The sequence below is a fragment of the Stigmatopora argus genome, chromosome 8, assembly GCF_051989625.1.
Source record: "Stigmatopora argus isolate UIUO_Sarg chromosome 8, RoL_Sarg_1.0, whole genome shotgun sequence".
Lineage (NCBI taxonomy): Eukaryota > Metazoa > Chordata > Actinopteri > Syngnathiformes > Syngnathidae > Stigmatopora > Stigmatopora argus.
In genome coordinates, this window is record NC_135394.1 from 18,183,062 (window position 1) to 18,201,406 (window position 18,345).

At 44.1% G+C, this 18,345-nt stretch overlaps 2 protein-coding genes across 5 annotated transcripts in view; one reads left to right on the top strand and one right to left on the bottom strand.

Moving 5' to 3' along the window:
• Positions 1-756: 756 nt before the first annotated feature.
• On the bottom strand, positions 757-7,383 carry ddx10 (DEAD (Asp-Glu-Ala-Asp) box polypeptide 10). Its single transcript, XM_077607866.1, has 4 exons — positions 6,303-7,383; positions 4,597-4,950; positions 3,043-3,475; positions 757-1,761 (listed from the first exon to the last, which is right to left on the bottom strand). Exons 1-4 carry the CDS (start codon positions 7,242-7,244, stop codon positions 1,094-1,096), a joined length of 2,397 nt encoding a protein of 798 aa, XP_077463992.1. The 5' UTR covers positions 7,245-7,383; the 3' UTR covers positions 757-1,093.
• Positions 7,384-7,643: 260 nt separating this feature from the next.
• The window catches only part of szt2 (SZT2 subunit of KICSTOR complex), a 44,796-nt gene continuing 34,094 nt past the window's right edge, over positions 7,644-18,345 (top strand). For all 4 annotated transcript variants that reach the window (XM_077607672.1, XM_077607673.1, XM_077607674.1 and 1 more), the window contains exons 1-20: positions 7,644-7,795; positions 8,801-8,926; positions 9,006-9,173; positions 9,242-9,412; positions 9,888-10,010; positions 10,085-10,241; positions 10,303-10,409; positions 11,233-11,455; positions 11,533-11,703; positions 12,858-13,089; positions 13,151-13,280; positions 13,363-13,508; positions 14,639-14,791; positions 15,288-15,402; positions 15,478-15,698; positions 15,771-16,013; positions 16,668-16,746; positions 17,054-17,142; positions 17,215-17,383; positions 17,813-17,930. In XM_077607672.1, coding sequence (XP_077463798.1) covers positions 7,772-7,795; positions 8,801-8,926; positions 9,006-9,173; positions 9,242-9,412; positions 9,888-10,010; positions 10,085-10,241; positions 10,303-10,409; positions 11,233-11,455; positions 11,533-11,703; positions 12,858-13,089; positions 13,151-13,280; positions 13,363-13,508; positions 14,639-14,791; positions 15,288-15,402; positions 15,478-15,698; positions 15,771-16,013; positions 16,668-16,746; positions 17,054-17,142; positions 17,215-17,383; positions 17,813-17,930 — 2,965 coding nt within the window. In that variant the 5' untranslated portion in view covers positions 7,644-7,771. The remainder of the gene's footprint in view (positions 7,796-8,800; positions 8,927-9,005; positions 9,174-9,241; positions 9,413-9,887; positions 10,011-10,084; positions 10,242-10,302; positions 10,410-11,232; positions 11,456-11,532; positions 11,704-12,857; positions 13,090-13,150; positions 13,281-13,362; positions 13,509-14,638; positions 14,792-15,287; positions 15,403-15,477; positions 15,699-15,770; positions 16,014-16,667; positions 16,747-17,053; positions 17,143-17,214; positions 17,384-17,812; positions 17,931-18,345) is intronic.

The following is an 18,345-nucleotide window of genomic DNA, read 5'->3' on the forward strand; positions in this document are numbered from 1 at the left end:
GGCTGCTTACATGCTTTCACAAAAGAATACATAGATTTCTATGTGACTTTAAGTAACCTACGCAATTCTCGAGGTGACGTGAAGGCATCACGCGGTACTTTTTTGAACGGCGATGCATTCAGGTTCACAGTGCAATCAACTCACGTCTTTTGATTTAATGAGAATTGAATTGAAACAACACAAATTGAGACTAAAGTTGAAATGTTTTAATCATGAAATAATTACATCAAAAACTTTAAAACCTTGAAACACTGAAATAAAAGAATGGAAACAAAACTGTCATTTTTGTTGTCTCAAAGACAAATGCTAAAATAATGACATTGATTTTTAGTAAAGTATAGTTTGATCTAATTTGCTACTCCTGGCGTTGAATAATATTATTTTAATTCTTTCAAAAAGGATATAAATTGAGTGACATCCAAGCACCCTGTGGTCAATCTTGAATAATATAACATAACAAAAGGGAATCTGATGCTAAAAACAACAACAATACTAACAAATTCTTATTAAAATGTATTTATACGTGACTCACAGTTATACGATTATACAGATTCGCCTGCCATTGACGATGACGAACATCCACACCCTTTGAAATCCCAATCTAAACTGATTGGACGCCCATTGCCGTCAATGAGAGGGAATATTTACGCAAAATAATGAAGGACAACATTGTGCACGCCTAATAATGGTCAAAAGGAGCAAAAAAAGCCTGAAATGGCATCAAAAGAAGCATAAATGACCAGATGAACTAGTTCATTGCTATTGACGACCACATACATCAAATTTATTTCGACTCAAAAGGCTGCCGTCCAATCTGTTTAGACTGGGAGGCCCGGCTTGAAGCCCTCCCAATCCACATGAACTGCACATCAATGGCATCCAAACAGTTCAAATTGATTGGATGTTTATTGCCGTGCCATGACGTGACTAGAACTCAACCATATGAATATTGACAGAAAATGGAAATTTCAGTTCTTTTTTTATTCATTTTGAGAAAGAAAATGACATTTTGATTCTTGTATTCTTATTTCTCAACCATTTAATTTTTTCCAGCTGTGCTTTTAGCCAAAAGTAGTCTTAGCGAAAAGAGCCTTTAAAATGGCCGCCCTGAAAGCAAGCGCAAAGCTAGCTCCTCATCCTCCGCCAGCGAGAGTCCTGCAGGTTCCTCCTCCTCCTCCTCTTCCTCCTGCCACCTGGCCTTCTTCTTCTTCTTCTTCGGTGGTGGCTCCTCCTCCTCCTCGTCCTCATCTTCCTCTTCATCCTCAGCACCGCCTCGTTCCCGGCGACATCTGTCCGGATCGGGCAGCGTGTCGGGGTCGAACTCTTCGTGCCCGCCGTCAGCGAGGTACGCCACCACCTCCTCTCCCTCCTCGTCCTCCTCGTCCTCCTCCTCCTCGTTGTCGCCGCGGTTGCGCTTGCTAGCTTCCCTCCTCTCCGCTTTAGCCTTAAGCCTCTTCTCACGATGTTTGGCCTTCACCTTGCGGGTGTACTCGGGCTTGTCGAACTCCTGGTCCTCCTTCTTCATCCGCTCCTTGGCTTTGTCCACGTCGATACCCGACGCCTCCCGGTCCTCCTCGTCGTCGTCGTGGTCTCCCACGTCCGTGGCCAGCCTCTGCGTGGGAGGCCACACCTGCACGGCATCGCCGTCATCCGTGAAAGTGGTTTTGGTGTTGACTTTCAAGTTCCTCCTGATGATCTTCTTGGCCTCCGCAAACCGGCTGACTTTTTTCTCCTTTTTCTTGCCCACTTCCGTCGCCGGGCCTGTCAAGACAACAAATTCTAGTGGGTTAGTATATATAGTATTTATTGCAATGGCAATAAAAAAAAAGATTGCCAAAATGTGATGTTATTGTCTGTTTTTTTTTAACCAATTGAACCAATGTGACATCGTATTCTAATAAACCAGCCATTCAAATGCAATAAATTCAGAATTGTAACACTCAAATTATGTTTAAAATGATAATGCACATTTTATAATAAGCTAATTGAAAGCTATTTGAGGATTAATTTTGAAATAGGTGAAAATACGATATCGATTTTGTTTGTTTTTGTTTGATTGGATTCAAAATGACGGGCGTCCTATTCTGCACGTTTGAAGCAAAATTCATTCATTTTCTGGATTGTTTATCATCACAAGGGTCGCGGGGGGTGCCGGAGCCGATCCCAGTCATCTACGGGCACCAGGCGGGGAACACCCTGAATCAAGGGTGTCAGACTCGGGTTAGTTCGCGGGCCGCGTTAACGTCAACTCGATTCCATGTGGGACGGACCATTTTAGATTTAATATTTAGATATTTTTTTTATAAATGGATTAAAAGCCCTGAATATTTGTTTTTTTATAGATCTAAAACAATGTATATTTTAGCTTTTTTTTATTATATATTTTTAGATTTTACAAAATGATTTTTGAACTAAAAACAGAAAAAATTGATTAAAAAATGGCTATTATTGATTTAAAAGGGGGAAAATCAGGAAATTTAATATACATCTATACTTTAAATTGATTAAAAGAACTGGATCAAAAGTCCTGAATATTCCATTTTTTATAGATGTAAAAAAAAATGTTTATTTGAGCTTTTTTTTCTTAGTAAGGGAAAATCTCTTAATCATTATGTTCCATATTGAAGTGGAAAATAGAAGATATTTTTTATATTTTTAGATTTGACAAAAGGATTTTTGAACTAAAAACACAGAAAAAAGGATTAAAAAATGACAATGATTGATTTCAAAGGGGGAAAATCAGGACATTTAATATACATCTCTACTCTTCATTTGAATTTGATCCTAAAACAGAAAGTCGCCACTCATCATTTACTTCCTCGGGCCGCACAAAAAGATGCGGCGGGCCAGATTTAGCCCCCGGGCCGCCACTTTGACACATGTGCCCTGAATCAAACAATCAATCCCTCGTAGCTAGGAACGTGTTAGCATCCAACATGCATGTTTTGGGGGGAAACCAGATTACCCGGAGAAAACCCACACCAGTCCAGTGAGAAGATGCAAACTCCACCCGACCCGGGATCGAACCGACGACAGACTTACCCTCCTCCGCCTGGGTCTCCGCCGGTTTCTCCACGGCAAAGACATCTTTTCGTTTGAGGGTGAGGAAGTCCAAATCTTCCTGGTCGTCGTCTGCGGCGAACGCTCCGCTCGGGCCGCCGTCGTCGTCGTCGTTGTCATCGTCGTCATCATCATCATCGTCGTGGGAGCCGCCGGCTTCCTCGGCGGCGGTCTTCTCGGGCGCCGCCTCGGCCCGGTTGAGGAATCGCACCCGCGGCGGCGCCGCCAGGCCCAGCGAGCGAGCGTACTGGCGCAGAGGCAGCTTGGAGACGTCGAAGACGTCCTTGTTCTTCATGAGGTGGACGGAGCGCAGGTAGGAGACGAAGCAGCGCTGGGCGCGCTCCTTCTGCTCCTGCTCCTGAGCCAGGAAGGACTCCAACTTCTGCTGAACGTTCTGGAGCTTCTCCGAATTCACCTGCAGGGGGAGACGGAGGCTCGTTTTGGACGGATGGGGCTGCTAGCTATAGCTATAGCTAGCTCACTGGATGCAAAGTCTTATCTTGGAAATTTATTTTTATTTCTTTTGCAGGGAATCCAAGACTATTTCAAAAAATTTAAAAAAGAAAAATACATAAATGGAGATTTTTTTTAAAGAAACGAAATTTTATCATTCCAGTTCATTTGCCGTTTTAAAATTGGATTGACTTAAATTAGATTTGGATAATATTCACTGTTTGTTCCTTTGTGTTCTGTTATACATTTTAAAATTATGTTTTGGAAAAGCAAGAATTATATTCATTTTTTTTATTAAATGTAAATTAAAAAATAGGGGATTATCTGGAGTTTTTAAAATGAATATTATATTTTACCTCAAGGACAGCCTTTATTAATTAAGTGAAAAAAAACTACAATTTTATAATTAAAAAATAGACGATATATTTACTTTGTTGATTTTTTTCATTAAAAAAGAACTAGGAACATTTTAAAAATATGAAAAATAAGAGAATACATATATATGAAGCATAGCATTTTTTTCCTTTTCCATTGGAAATTCATCACTACCTTTTATATTTATAAATATTTAGATCTACCTATCTAGTTTTTTTTCAATCAATTGAATACAAATCTAGCAGTTTTTTTACCAATTATAAAAGATGTCTAGCTCATTTTTTACCACTGTAAAAGATATCTAGCAGTTTTGTTTACCAATTGTAAAAGATGTCTAGCTTATTTTTTTACCAATTGTAAAAAACAACTAGCGGTTTTTTACCAATTGTAAAAGATGTTTAGCTCATTTTTTACCACTGTAAAAGATATCTAGTAGTTTTTTACCAATTGTACAAGGTGTTTAGCTCATTTTTTACCACTGTAAAAGATATCTAGTACGTATTTTTTTTACCAATTGTAAAAGATGTCTAGCTCATTTTTTACCACTGTAAAAGATATCTAGCAGTTTTTCACCAATTGTAAAAAAGTTTTCTAGCACAAACAGGGGTCAAACATTGGCTGCCACTCAGCATAAAAACTCATAAATTAATTTGAAGAGCGCCTCTCCGAACAGGAAGGGGAGGCGACCTTTTCGGCTCGGCGACTCACCTGGATCTTGCGGACGGGCACCTTCTTGTCCTTGAGCCGGGCGACCATGCCCTCCTCCTCGGAGGGCAGCAGCAGGAGGAGCGCCTCGCCGTTCTCCTTGTACCTGGCGGCGCGGCCCACCCTGTGGATGTAGGTGTCGGCGTCCTCGGGGCAGTCGTACTGCAGCACCCAGTTGACGGCCGGGAAGTCCAAGCCGCGGGCCGCCACGTCGGTGGCGAACAGGGCGCCGCATCTCTTGCGCAGGAAGTCCTCGTAGACCTCCACCCGCTTCATCTGGTGCTGCTTGCCGTGCAGCGCCAGCACGGGCAGGCCCGGGCGCAGGCGGCAGAAGATGCGAAACAGGAACTGCACCTCCTAGACAACCCCCCATAAAAACCACACACAAAACAGGAAGCTCTCATTAAAAAAATGAGCCAAATTGAGCTTTGAATGATCACAAAAATTAGCATTCTAGGAGGAAAACATGCTCGTTTAATGTAACTCACTGGCTAGGAGGGGCAAATATTCTTTTTAAATTTTTTTGAACTGAAAGGGGAACAGGAAGTCACCCAAAAATGCCCCAAAATGGACAGGAAGTGACCCCAAATCAAAAGGAAGTGAGGCAGCGATGCCTGAAAATCGAGTGCGACTCATTCGGATAATATATCCACTTTTTGAAATCTCATATTGTATTTTCACACTTTAGGTCAAGGGTGTCAGACTCGGGTTGGTTGGCGGGCCGCTTTAACGTCCACTCGATTTCACGTGGGCCATTTTAGATATAATATTTAGATGTTTTTTTTTATAAATGGATTAAAAGAACTGGAATAAAATCCCTGAATATTCAGTTTTTTATAGATCTAAAACAATGTTTATTTGAGCTTTTGTTTTAAAATATATTTTTAGATTTTACAAAATGATTTTTGAACTAAAAACACAGAAAAAAATGATTAAAAAATGACAATTATTGATTTAAAAGGGGGAAATGAGGAAATGTAATATTCATCTATACTCTTCATTTGAATTTGATCCTACTTTAACGTCAACTTGATTTCACGTGTGGCGGACCATTTTAGATATAATATTTAGATATTTTTATAAATGGATTAAAAGAACTGGATTAAAAGCCCTGAATATTCATTTTTTATAGATCTAATACAATGTTTATTTGAGCTTTTTTAAAATATATTTTTAGATTTTACAAAATGATTTTTGAACTAAAAACACAGAAAAAAATGACAATTAATGATTTAAAAGGGGGAAAATCAGGAAATTTAACATACATCTATAATCTTCATTTCAATTTGATCCTAAAACAGAAAGTCAGCACTCATCATTGACTATCCCGGGCCACACAAAATGAGGCGGCGGGCCAGATTTGGCTCCCGGGCCGCAACTTTGACAACGTGCTTTAGGTTGAGATTAAAACGATTATTAGATTGAATGTTAAATATAATAGAAATAATGGCTGCCGTTGACAACGTTTATGTTAAAAGCGACCCGGCGGACGAAGGCTTAGCGCGTCGGGCTAACAGTTCCGGGGTCGTACCAGGTCGGTCCTCCCTCTGTGGAGTTAGCATGTTCTCCCCGGGCCTACGTGGGTTTTCTCCGGGTACTCCGCTTTCCTCCCACATTCCAAAAACGTGCCCGCTAGGCTAATCGTACGCTCTCCGGTCCCTAGCTACGAACGATCGGTCGTCCTCCGTCGCCGTTGTACAATCCCCTACCTTGCAACAGGCGAAGAAGACCAGGATCTTCTTCTTGATGTGACTCCGAATGAAGGAGAAGAGCATGTCCACCTTCTGTTGGAGCGGGCACACCACGTAGCTCTGCTCCAGCGTGGCCGGGGTGCTGAAGCGCGCTTTCTCGTGCACCCACACGTACTCGGGGTCCTTGAGACTGAGGCGCGCCAGGTCCTTGATCGACTTGGTCTGCGTGGCCGAGAAGAGCAGCGTCTGGCGGCCGGCCGGCAGGTTCTCCAGGATGGCGTCCAGCGTGGGGGCGAAGCCCATGTCCAGGATGCGGTCGGCCTCGTCCAGCACCAGAAGCTGCAGGTCGGAGGCGTGGAAGTGGGCAGTCTCGTCCATGTGCTGCAGCAGCCGGCCCGGGGTGCACACCACCACGTTGGTGCGGTGGATGAGCGCCGATTCGTTCTTCAGTTCCTTGCCGCCGATGACCAGCCCGGCCGAGAAGTCGTGCTTGCGTCCCACCTTGCGGAGCAGCTCGAAGGTCTGGTAGGCCAGCTCGCGGGTGGGCGAGATGATCAAGGCGCCCAGGCCGTCCGCCGAGCTCCACTGCTGGCGGTAGAGGATCTCCAGCAGCGGGATCAAGAAGGCTAAGGTCTTACCCGACCCGGTCTTGGCGGCTCCCAGAACGTCTTTGCCCCGCAGGGCCACGCCGATGGTCTGCTTCTGGATCTCCGTGGGCTGCCGGTACTGGCAATACTGCAGGCCCAGCAGGGTTTTCTTGGACAGGGGGAAGTCGGAGAACCTGACCACTTCCTCGCTCTTGATGTCGTCGTACCTGCTCACCAGCCGCTCGATATTCTCGCGCTCGACCTGCCAAACGGGCTTATTCACGCCGCGCTCACGCTTCACGCGAGCTTTCTTTAAATTGTATCTCTTCTTCCATTTTTCGAACTCTTTGACGGGATCTGATTTTTCCGCCATGTCCGCGGCTTCAGATGATCGTTCAAACTTGGAAAACAGCACTAAAATCCGAAACTAAACAACAAGTTCCGGTGGCCTTACGAGCAGATCAGCGTGGCGTATACGACGCGATGTGATGGCGTCATCAGTGAGCGCAGCAAAACAAGTCTTCTTCGTTTTGGCCTCTTCAACTTCGCTAATACATTAGCGCCACCCCCAACTCGCTCTACTTTCCGATTTAAATTTTCAAATAAGATATTATTTAGTGCCCTGCACCATTTTAGTAAAAACAATATTAAAAAAATAAAATTAAATAAAACATTCCACGCCAATAATTTGATAGAAACGGTGGCTCCTCAGCTGCCACGCCAAACCACACGGTGGCGACCGTGAGTTCGCCCGTTCTATTATTGAATGCAAAGAAGACACGTCCAAAGACCTGCCTCTCCTCCACGACAAGCAAGGAGCAAGTTTGTCCCCCAAAACAAGTTCCAATTTGCTCTTTTAAGGACCGGCAACACCCCTGTAGTCCTTATGCGACGCACGGCATGACAGAAAGACAGGACAATGAGGTCAGTACACCGTAATAAAAGCTCTGACGCAGGGAAAAAGGCGCAGTGTTTTGGACTTCCCATTCGCGACGAGCAAAACACGAGCAATTGTTGGTTTTCGTGTCTAACTAAACTAAATTAACTCCCCGTTTTGTGACACCTTCAACTTAAACAATTGTTTGAACAACATAACTAAACTTTTGCCCGGCAATTACGGTGGACCGCTGTACTGTTTTTAGTTTTAGTCATGTTTGTTGTGCTACTTGATGTTGTCCCCTTCATTTAAATACAATTAGTATAGTCCAGTTAAAAATTGGCGCGAAAATATGGTGACTGCTGTGCTGTTCTTAGTTCGCGTCATGTTTGTTGTGCTACTTGATGTTGTCCCCCTCATTTAAATGCAATTAGTACAGTCCAGTTAACAGTTGGCGCGAAAATATGGTGACCACACGTCATTACGTCATTATAATGACAATTTAGTACGGTGTACTGCTAGTTGAAAGTCAAAATCTTACTTTGTTAATTCATTTTTATTCCAATACATCTTTTTTTTCTATTGTCTCATCTATTGGTATTTAGGAAAAGGGTTAGGAAAAGGTGGCTTTATCTGTTAAATTTATTTTCCTCTTAAAGGAAGGACAAAACAGTAAATGGCTTAATTTTTTTTAGCCCTGTAAGTTCCATCAAAACGACACATTTTTTATTTAAAGACCATTTAACCAGGAAAAATAATAACTTTAAGTCGAGCCATAAAATATGTTGCGGTATAGAAGCGAGTTTGATAGCGATATGATTGAGTAAATATTAGAAAAGTAATCAAATATTTTTTTAACACAACCTGGGTCAACTCATTTGGAGTCCTAATCAAGTATCTCGGTAAAGTATTAAGTTAAAAAAAAACATTCCTGTGTAAGTATTTTTTTTTCCATAACTCGGGAATGATCACATTTGCCCCATGCTATATTAGCATTACTCATTCATTAGTCATTTGATTAGCATTGGCTAAGCTAATGACATGTCTTCCAGGTGGAAGAGGCCCAGCACATCTACCTTCTGATGAAGGAGGAGTACCGCATCTCCAGGAACGTGCGTCTGGCCTGGTTCCTCGGCAAACTCAAACAAGTCATCCGCCCGGCGTCGCCGACCGAGCTGGCGAGTCTCTCGCCCTTTCCCGTCGTCCGTGCCCCCCACCCGTGCTGACCTCTCGACCCCTTCCCCGCCGCGTCTCCAGCTCAATTCTGCCAACGAGCTGGACTTGCTGAGCGTTCTGGTGAAAGGACGGCCGCCGGACGCCGCCGCCCGGCCCGCCGCGCTGATGCCGTCCACTCGCGCCACCTTCCTGGCGCGGCGCTATCGCTTCATCATCGAGTTGGACCTCAGCCCTTCCACGGGGATCGTGGTGAGCGCATCCTTCGCTTCGTTTTAGTCTTTTTTTGGGAGGCGGAGCTCGCTAACCGCGCTTATCAGGACGACAGCACGGGGGAGATGATCTTCGACGAGGTTTTCCACGCCTTGTCCAGATGTCTGGCCGGGCTGGCGCAACCCTTCAAGGTCCCGGGAACGGAGCGGCTCTTCACGCCCAAGATCTTCGTCACCATCTTGGTCTACTCCTCCATTCTGGGCCTCACGTCGCATCAGGTTCCGTCCATTCGGGCCCCGACGCCGAGGGGATCGTGTGCGGTCGATTGGTCGCCGGTCTTTTGGTCGCCGTCTTTTGGTCGCCAGTCTAACCAAGGTAAAACAGCACGGTCTACGCATCAATAAAAGCCAACAATGGCCATGAGCAGTTTCACTGAGCCGACGTGTGAGTGTATAAGAGTTTGTATGTACATGCGTTGTCCCTTTAAGAAGCGACGTCAGTCAGGGTCTTAACAAGTTCTCCAACAAAAAACAATAAAAGTCCGGGAAATTTGGAGCTTTTCTTTAGCCTAATAATTACTAGGGCATTAAGTATGACTAAATAGTCATTCTCAGTTTGTATTTAGGGAATTTGAGCAACCATTTCAATGGTAATTATCACTTACCTTCTGGGCGACCAAAAGACCGGCGACCAATCGACCGTGTACCGAGCGGATCGGGACGTCGCTAAACTGGAGCGGTCGGGTCTACGCAGGTCTTGGTGCAGGGTTGTCAGCTGGACCGGACGGATCTGGGCCACTTCCTGCACCACATCTACCAGCAGCTCAAAGCCGTGGAGAGCAGCATTGCCGATGTTCTCAATCAGCGCCATCAAAGTGTGAGTTCCAAATAAAATACGGTCATAGCATATCCTAAGCAGGAAGTGATTGTCGCCTGGATTTTGACCTCCAGAGCTCCTCGGCCGAGTGCGGTCTTCACGGCAACGGCGTGGAGGAGCAGCCCGCCAAGAGACGGAACATCTCGGTGGTGTCCCCCGACGTGGGACTGGTCAGCATGGTGCGTCAGGGCATCCTGGCCCTGCAGCTGCTGCCTCCCAACTCCAGCGCCGGTAGGTCAAAGCGTCGGATCTCGGACGACCGGAGCTCACCACCGCCATGACGCCCTCACAGGCATCATCATCGTGACCGACGGCGTGATGAGCGTCCCGGATGTGGTGGTGTGCGAAACGCTCCTCAACCAGCTGAGGAGCGCCACCATCACGTGCTCCTTTGTGCAGGTGACACAGTCGTTTTGTTTTTTTGGGAAATATGTCAGGTCAAACCTCATTTAATTTATGTCATTTTCAAATCAAAAAAGGAAATAGAAATGAAAATATTTTATTTTCATTTAAAATATATTTTGTAGAAATATAATTCGTTTTTTTAATAAAAAAAATGATATTAAAATAACTAAATAAGGTGAAAACCTCATTTAATTTATGTCATTTTCAAATCAAAAATGGAAATGAAAATAGTTAAATGTTCTATTTTCATTTAAAATATATTTTGTGGTATGTAGTTAGTTTTTTAATGAAAAAATGTTATTAAAATAAATAACTAAATGAGGTGAAAACCTCTTAATTTGTCATTTTCAAATCAAAAATGGAAATGAAAATAGTTAAATGTTCTATATTTATTTAAAATATATTTTGTAGTAATAGTCTTGTTATTTTTTAAATGAAAAAAAATAATATTAAAATAAATAACTAAATAAAGTGAGGATATTCAATTTTCCATCATTTTAAATATTTTTTTCATGTTTAAAAGTCTTATAAAAACGCTTGACTGTTTTCTTTTTTCCCCATAAACAAAGTCAATTTAAATAATTAAAAAAGAATTACTAAATGTATAGAATACCTAAATGTAATAAAGTGAGAATATTAGGCGTGCCTTATTTCCTTTAATACATTTAATTTTTAAAAGTAATAAAAAGACAGTTGGGTGTTTATTTTTGAATAATAATAATAAAAACCTCCAATACAATTAATACAAAAGAAGCTACATAAAGAGATCTCCAATCACGCTCTTGATATTTCCCCCCCGACGTCCCGCCCCCTTTAGGTGGGCGGTCCTTACTCGTACGACTGCAGCTTCGGCTACATCCCCAACGTGGAGCTGATGAAGTTCATCTCGGTGGCCACCTTCGGCTCCTACCTGGCCAGCTGTCCCGCCAGCCAACCGGACGGCCAGCCGGACGGCCAGGACATGAACGCCTACCACCAGGCCTTCCTCACCTACTCCTTCCTCAAGACCCCCGAGGCCATCGACTCGGGCTTCTCCGGCGGTCAGTCGGCGCCGCCATTCTGTGTAACCTCCTCTTTTGTGTTTGAATACGGAGTCACGCCCTCAATGTTTTTGCAGCGTCCCAGCACAAACTGTTCAACGAGCACCTGGTGTCGGCGAGCAGTAACCCGGCGCTGGCCGTGCGTAGGAAGAAGCACGCCGAGAAGGACGTGCACGCTCACTTGGTCAGCGTGGTCTCCGTTCGACTCAGGGAGGGCTACACCGTCCGGGAGATCGCCCTCACCAAAGGTACGCATGGAACAAGGGTGTCAGACTCGGGTTGGTTCGCGGGCCGCTTTAACGTCAACTTGATTTCAAGTGGGTCGGACCATTTTAGATAGAATATTTAGATTTTTTTTATATATAAATGGATAGAAAGAACTGGATTAAAACCCCTGAATATTCCGGTTTTCATAGATCTAAAACAATGTTTATTTTAGCTTTTTTATATATATATTTTTAGATTTTACAAAATGATTTTTGAACTAAAAACACAGAAAAAATGGATTAAAATATTACAATTATGGATTAAAATCCCTGAATATTCAATTTTTTTATAGATCTAAAACAATGTTTATATGATCTTTTTTAAATATATTTTTAGATTTTACAAAATGATTTTTGAACTAAAAACACAGAAAAAATGGATTAAAAAATGACAATTATTGATTTAAAAGGGAAAATCAGGAAATTTAACCATTTTAGATATAATATTTAGATTTTTTTTAAATAAATGGATTAAAAGAAGTGGATTAAAAGCCCAGAATATACTGTTTTTTATACATCTAAAACAATGTTTTTTTGAGCTTTTTTTAATATATATTTTTAGATTTTACAAAATAATTTTTGAACTAAAAACACAGAAAAAAATGGATTAAAAAATGACAATGATTGATTTAAAAGGGGGAAAATCAGGAAATTTAATATACATCTATACTCTTCATTATAAATTGATCCTAAAACAGAAAGTTGGCACTAATGATTTACTTTCCCGGGCCACACTAAATGATGCGGCGGGCCAGATTTGGCCCCCGGGCCGCCACTTTGACACTTGTCGCTTATAACATGGTTGTTAGCAAACAAAATGTTTAAAAAAAATCTAATCTGTTGCGCAGCACAAAACAAGTTTTCGAACAATTGACGTTAAAATATTTGTTTCTCATAAATATACCCAGTGAAAAAGTGGTTAGCACTTTTGCATCCCACTTCTGGGGTCGAGGGTTCGATCCCAGGCGGGTCCTCACTGTGTGTAGTTTGCGTGTTCTTGCGTTGGATTTTTTTTCGGGTACTCCGGTTTCCTCCCGCACCTCCAAAACACACATGCTAGGCTAATTGTAAGCTAATTTGTCCCTGGCAATGAATGATTGGTTGAAGGATTGACAGCTGGATTGCCCGTCTTTCAGGTGGCAGCCAGCTGGAGGTGAAACTGGTGCTCCTGTGGAAGCACAACATGCACATCGAGTACGTGGCGTCGGCCCCGTGGCCCCTGGACCCGGGAAAGCGCGTCACCCGGGTGGAGGTGACCATGGAGGGCAGCTACGACATCCTGCACGACATCAGCTGCACGCAGAGGAAGCCCATCACCAGCCCCTACCGCACCTCGGTCATCCGCCGATTCTGGAACACGCTGCAGAGGTTAGCGGCGGCGGTCGGTGCCGACGTCCGCCCCATTTGACCACCGCCCCCTCTTTTCCAGCATCAACCAGACGGACCAGATGCTGGTCCACCTCCAGTCCTTCAACTCGCTCCCGGAGAACTACAACATCCCGGAGAGCACCAAGAACGGAGTCCCGCTCTTCTACATCCCGCCCGGATCCAGCACCCCGGTGAGTCTCGGCTCAGCGAGCGCCCGCTCCCGCCGCAGCACGAGTGCCGACGGCGCGCTCCCTTTTTTTTGGCGGCGCCCAGGTTCTGTCACTACAGCACGGCGCCTCCAAGGACTCGTCGCAGTCTCAGTTCGCCTCCTACTGGAAGCCCATCCTCTCCATGGACGCCAACTTTTGGCAGCGCTGGCTGCACATGCACCGCATCGCCGTCATCCTCGAACACGACGTGTACGTGAGTGGGGGTGCCGCGCTTTCGCGTCGGGGTTTCTCCACGGCCGTCGGCGTTCCATACGTTCTTTTTTTCCAAGATAAATCATTCAAATGAACACGCCTCGCCGTTCCGACCGAGGTTGAGGGTTTAATACAATATGTGTCAAAGTGGCGGCCCAGGGGCCAAATCTGGCCCGCTGCATCATTTTGTGTGGCCCGGGAAAGTCAATCATGAGTGCCCACTTTCTGATTTAGGATCAAATTCAAAATAAGAGTATAGATGTATATTAAATTTCCTGATTTTCCCCCTTTTAAATCAATAATTGTAATTTTTTAATCATTTTTTTTCTGTTTTTAGTTCAAAAATCATTTTGTAAAAGCCCAAAAAATTGTTTTATAATAATAACAGAAATATATTCATATTAATATATTTAAAAAATATATAAATACTAAATTACATAAAATGTATAAATATATTTATGAATATAAATAGTTGAACCGTTAATGTCAAAATCCTCACTGTCACCCTCTAAAGCACATGTGTCAAAGTGGCGGCCCGGGGGCCAAATCTGTCCCGTCGCATCATTTAGTGTGGCCCGGTAAAGTAAATGATGAGTGCCGACTTTCTGTTTTAGGATCAAATTAAAATGATAGATATAGATGTATATTGTATTTCTTCATTTTCCCCCTTTTAAATCAATAATTGCAATTTTTTGAAACCATTTTTCTTTGTCTTTTTAGTTCAAAAATCTTTTTGTAAAATATAAAAATATATAAAAATATTTTCTGTTTTCCACTTTAATATGGAACATAATTTTTAAAAAAAGGTATCCTTTTGAAATGAAAAACAAATGATTAAATACATGATTTTCCCTGACTAAGAAAAAAAGCTCAAATAAACATTGTTTTAGATCTATAAAAAATGGAATATTCAGGGCTTTTAATCCAGTTCTTTTAATCCATGTATAAAAAAAAAAATCTAAATATTCTATCTAAAATGGTCCTGCCCACATGAAATCGAGTTGACGTTAACGCGGCCCACGAACCAACCCGAGTCTGACACCCCTGCTTTAATATATGTTGTCTAGGTTTTGCGTGGTTAGCATATCCGCGTATCGGTGATTGGACGTCTGTTTTTCCGTCGGCAGGCCGGTGCCGAAGCACGTCCACGCGGCGGGCAACAACGGGCGCTACAGCACCGTCCAGTGTCGCATCTCGCATTCGGCGCTGACCTCGCTGCTGAGGGACTGGAGCAGCTTCGTGCTGGTGGAGGGATACTCTTACGTCAAACTCATATACAGGTGGGCATCTGTATTTTATGGACTATAAGATTCATCTTTTTCCAGAGTTTGACTGGGCCTGCGACTTAAGGTTTTTTTTTAGGCTTTAGCTATCTGTAAAAGGCAGGGTTGGGCAAACTTTTCGGCCCGGGGGCCACATTGACTTTAAAAATTTGACAGACGGGCCGGGTCAGCACAAGATACGATACATATAAAAAACTGCATCCGTTAACAGTACATATGAAACATAAACAGAAAAAAATGACATGACACCAGCTGTCAATTTTTCCCAAATCACTAAACCGACGGCAGAATTGCTCATGCAGGTCATCCAATGATTTCCTGTATTTTTCCACATGCGGGGGCCTCTTTTAACGCAACCAGTGTGGGGAAATGAGCAAATGACTTGTCTGATATTTGCTTGAAAAATAAAAACAGCTTGGTTTTGAAGGCAGAAGGTTTGCTTGCATTTCATGAGGCTAAATTGTCTTTTTGGCGCCGTGCCCACCCCCCACAGTTCTTCGGAGCAGCCCCCCACCTCCTTCTACCTGGTTCGCCTCATCTCCAAGGCTCCCTGCATGGTCCTGCGGCTGGGCTTCCCCATCGGGACGCCGGCGCACGTCCGAAACCAGGTGGGAAGCTCCCCCTGGTCCGGACACGGACGGCCCCGACGTCCCACTCATCCACCGTTCCCCCCACCTCCTCAGATCGTGGACGAGCTCCGGCAGCGGATCCTCCAGCTGCGTTTCCCGCACCGCGTTCAGAGCAAAGAAGCCACGCCCAAAACCAAGAGGAAGGCCTCGGCGGGGGCGCCGGCCGCTCAGCCCTCGCCGTCCAAGTCCCCCGCTCTCTCCGCCCCCAAGCCGGCGCTGTCGGACCGGCCGTGCGTGGTGATCCTCAACAAGCCCTTGGAGAAGCTCCTCATCAGGTTAGGTCGGCGCTCGGGGGGGAAAAAGGCGGGGCCACCGGGCCGCCGCTCATTTCCTCGTCCGTCCCGCAGGTACGACAAGCTGCCCCTGGACTTCCGGAGCCCCTTCGCCGTCGGCGCGGGGAGCCCGGCTTCCTCGCGGCCCTCCGGAGGCGGGGCGCCCCTCAACGTGGCGGCCAATCGCGCCGCCTCGTCCACGCTGGCCTCGCTGTCCCGATACTTCCTGCACCGCCGCTGGGTCTGGGCGCCGCAGAGCGGAGGCGGGCCCGCCGTGGCCACGCAGGCCGTCGCCAACATCCTGGCCGTGCTGTCCGAGTGAGTGGACGGCGCCGTCGTTAAAAGATTGGATTTTAAAAATGTATTTGTCCACATTTTGAAAGTTTTTAAAGTCCCAAATGACTAAAACTACTTACCGTATTTTCACGACTATAAGGCGCACCGCATTATAAGGCGCACCCTCAATGAATGAAACATTTTAATTTTTTTCCCATATATAAAGCACACTGGATTATAAGGCGCCCTGTCTATTTTGGAGAAAATGTAAGACTATTAAGTGCGCCTTAAAGTCGTGAAAATACGGTAATTTTTTTTTGTGGGGGGTTTAAGTACTCCAAAACAGTTTCCCCACTTATCACCGCAAATTGGCGCCACTTAGTTAAAAGTACATTTTTACCTGCAATCATTTTTTTCAATGTTAAAAAAATTGAAGGTCATTAAAGGCACAGTAATAGTAAATATTCTATTTTATATTTTACATTTTTATTCAAAATTAAAAACACTATAAATAATGGCTTTGTTGTTTAATAATGTTTTATTTTGACATTATTTTAAATTCTATAGAAAGCTGAAAATCTGATTTTAATGAACTTTTATTTATTTTTAATTATTAGAAGGGAAATCCAGCCAATGTTCTCTTTTTTATCAAGAAGCCCAAAAATCTAATAATTTTATTATGTTTGTGTTTTGAAGGATCCGCTTGTCGGAGGGTTTTCATTTTGCCGCCAGCGGAGAGGGCATCGTCAACATGGTCGTCGAGCTTCCCATGAAGGTAAAAAAAAAATCGAATCAAATCAAATGTCACCAAATAGGCCGCATTTGAAGTTTAGCCGCGTTTCGAATGAGCTAACGCAAGGGTGTCAACCTCGAGTCGGTTGAATTGAAATTATTGATTCAAAAAGGGGAAAATTAGGAAATATAATATACACCTATAGTCATTGGAATTTGATCCTAAAACAGAAAGCCGGCATTCATGATATACTTTCTCGGGCCACATAAAATGATGCGGCGGGCCAGATTTGGCCCCCTGGCCACCGCTTTGACACCTGTGCGCTAACGTCAAATGACTAAAACAACAGGGAACGTCACCCGACTGGGAGCGAGAGAACCACTCGTGCCTGGTGCAGTACATCCTCTTCCCGCCTCACGCAACCTCCACCAAGGACAGGTATCCCCGAAAAACCCCACCGCACCCCCAGACCCTCTCTTTCTCGAGCTCAACCCGTCGGACCCCCGACAGCTTCTCCACGGACGACGACAACGACGCCGACGTGGAGGCGGCGGACGCCGAAACGGAACTCCAACTGGTGACCGAGTGCTGGGTGGAGCCTCAGAGCGGCGCCGTCGCCGACCAATCGGAGCAGCGGCGACACCTGCGGGGGCTCGGCTACCAGGAAGTGCCTTGGGCCGTGAGTTCCTTGGCATCTAAAGCTCGTGGTCCGGTTTGTCGGCCATCTTGGGACAGGACAAATATGGAGAGTCAAAGTCAACGGAGCGTGTCCTTTGAATTTTTACTATAGATTGTTCTTTTCTCATTGACGGCGGTAATCATTTGACCCATTTTGTACGGTCCAAATTGATTGGACGTCCACGTATGTCAATGGCACTGAAACGTGAGCATGAAATATTTCTGTCAAAGGCTGCGAATGAATACATTAATGCATGGACTGAATGGTCACCTTTCAATGAATGATCGCTGGCATCCCATTGGCTTCATTTGAATCTTCTGTCCAACAAAATGGCCGACAGTTAGCGACGCCGACCCTTTTCTATTTTTGCAAGCGCTTCTGGCTTTCCCCGAAAGTTGAGATGGATTTTTCTCTGTCCCTCCCACTCAGATCTTCCCCAGAGATTTAACCTGCGTGTCCACCCTGATGACGTTCGAATACCTGAGTCAGCTGTGTCAAAACAAGGAGCAAACGTACCACGTTCCCCCCGACCACCGACACGTCACGGGTGAGCCCGTAGTACAAGGGTGTCAAACTCGGGTTGGTTCGCGGGCCACATTAACGTCAACTCCATTTCATGTGGGCCGGACCATTTAGATCTAATATCTAGATGTTTCTATTTTTTTTAAATTGGATTAAAAGAACTGGATCAAAAGCCCTAAATAGTCTGTTTTTATAGATATCTTATTAATGTAAAATGTCTTTTAATCATGTTTTTTTTATTTCAAATGGAAACAAAAAACAATTTTTAAAGTGGAAAACGGAAAATATTTGTATATTTATTTTTAGATTTTACAAAATGATTTTTGAACTAAAAACACAAAAGAAAAAATATTGGATTAAAAAAATTCAATTATTGATTTTAAATAGGGGAAAATCAGGAAATATAATATACATCTATACTCTTCATTTGAATTTGATCC

Coding starts and splice junctions, on each gene's coding strand:
- ddx10 (XM_077607866.1), bottom strand. CDS start 7,244: ATGGCGGAAAAATCAGATCCCGTCAAAGAGTTCGAAAAATGGAAGAAG. Junction 4,951..6,302: donor TCTTCTTCGCCTGTTGCAAG/GTAGGGGATTGT, acceptor GGGGTTGTCTAG/GAGGTGCAGTTCCTGTTTCG. Junction 1,762..3,042: donor GGAGACCCAGGCGGAGGAGG/GTAAGTCTGTCG, acceptor TTGTCTTGACAG/GCCCGGCGACGGAAGTGGGC.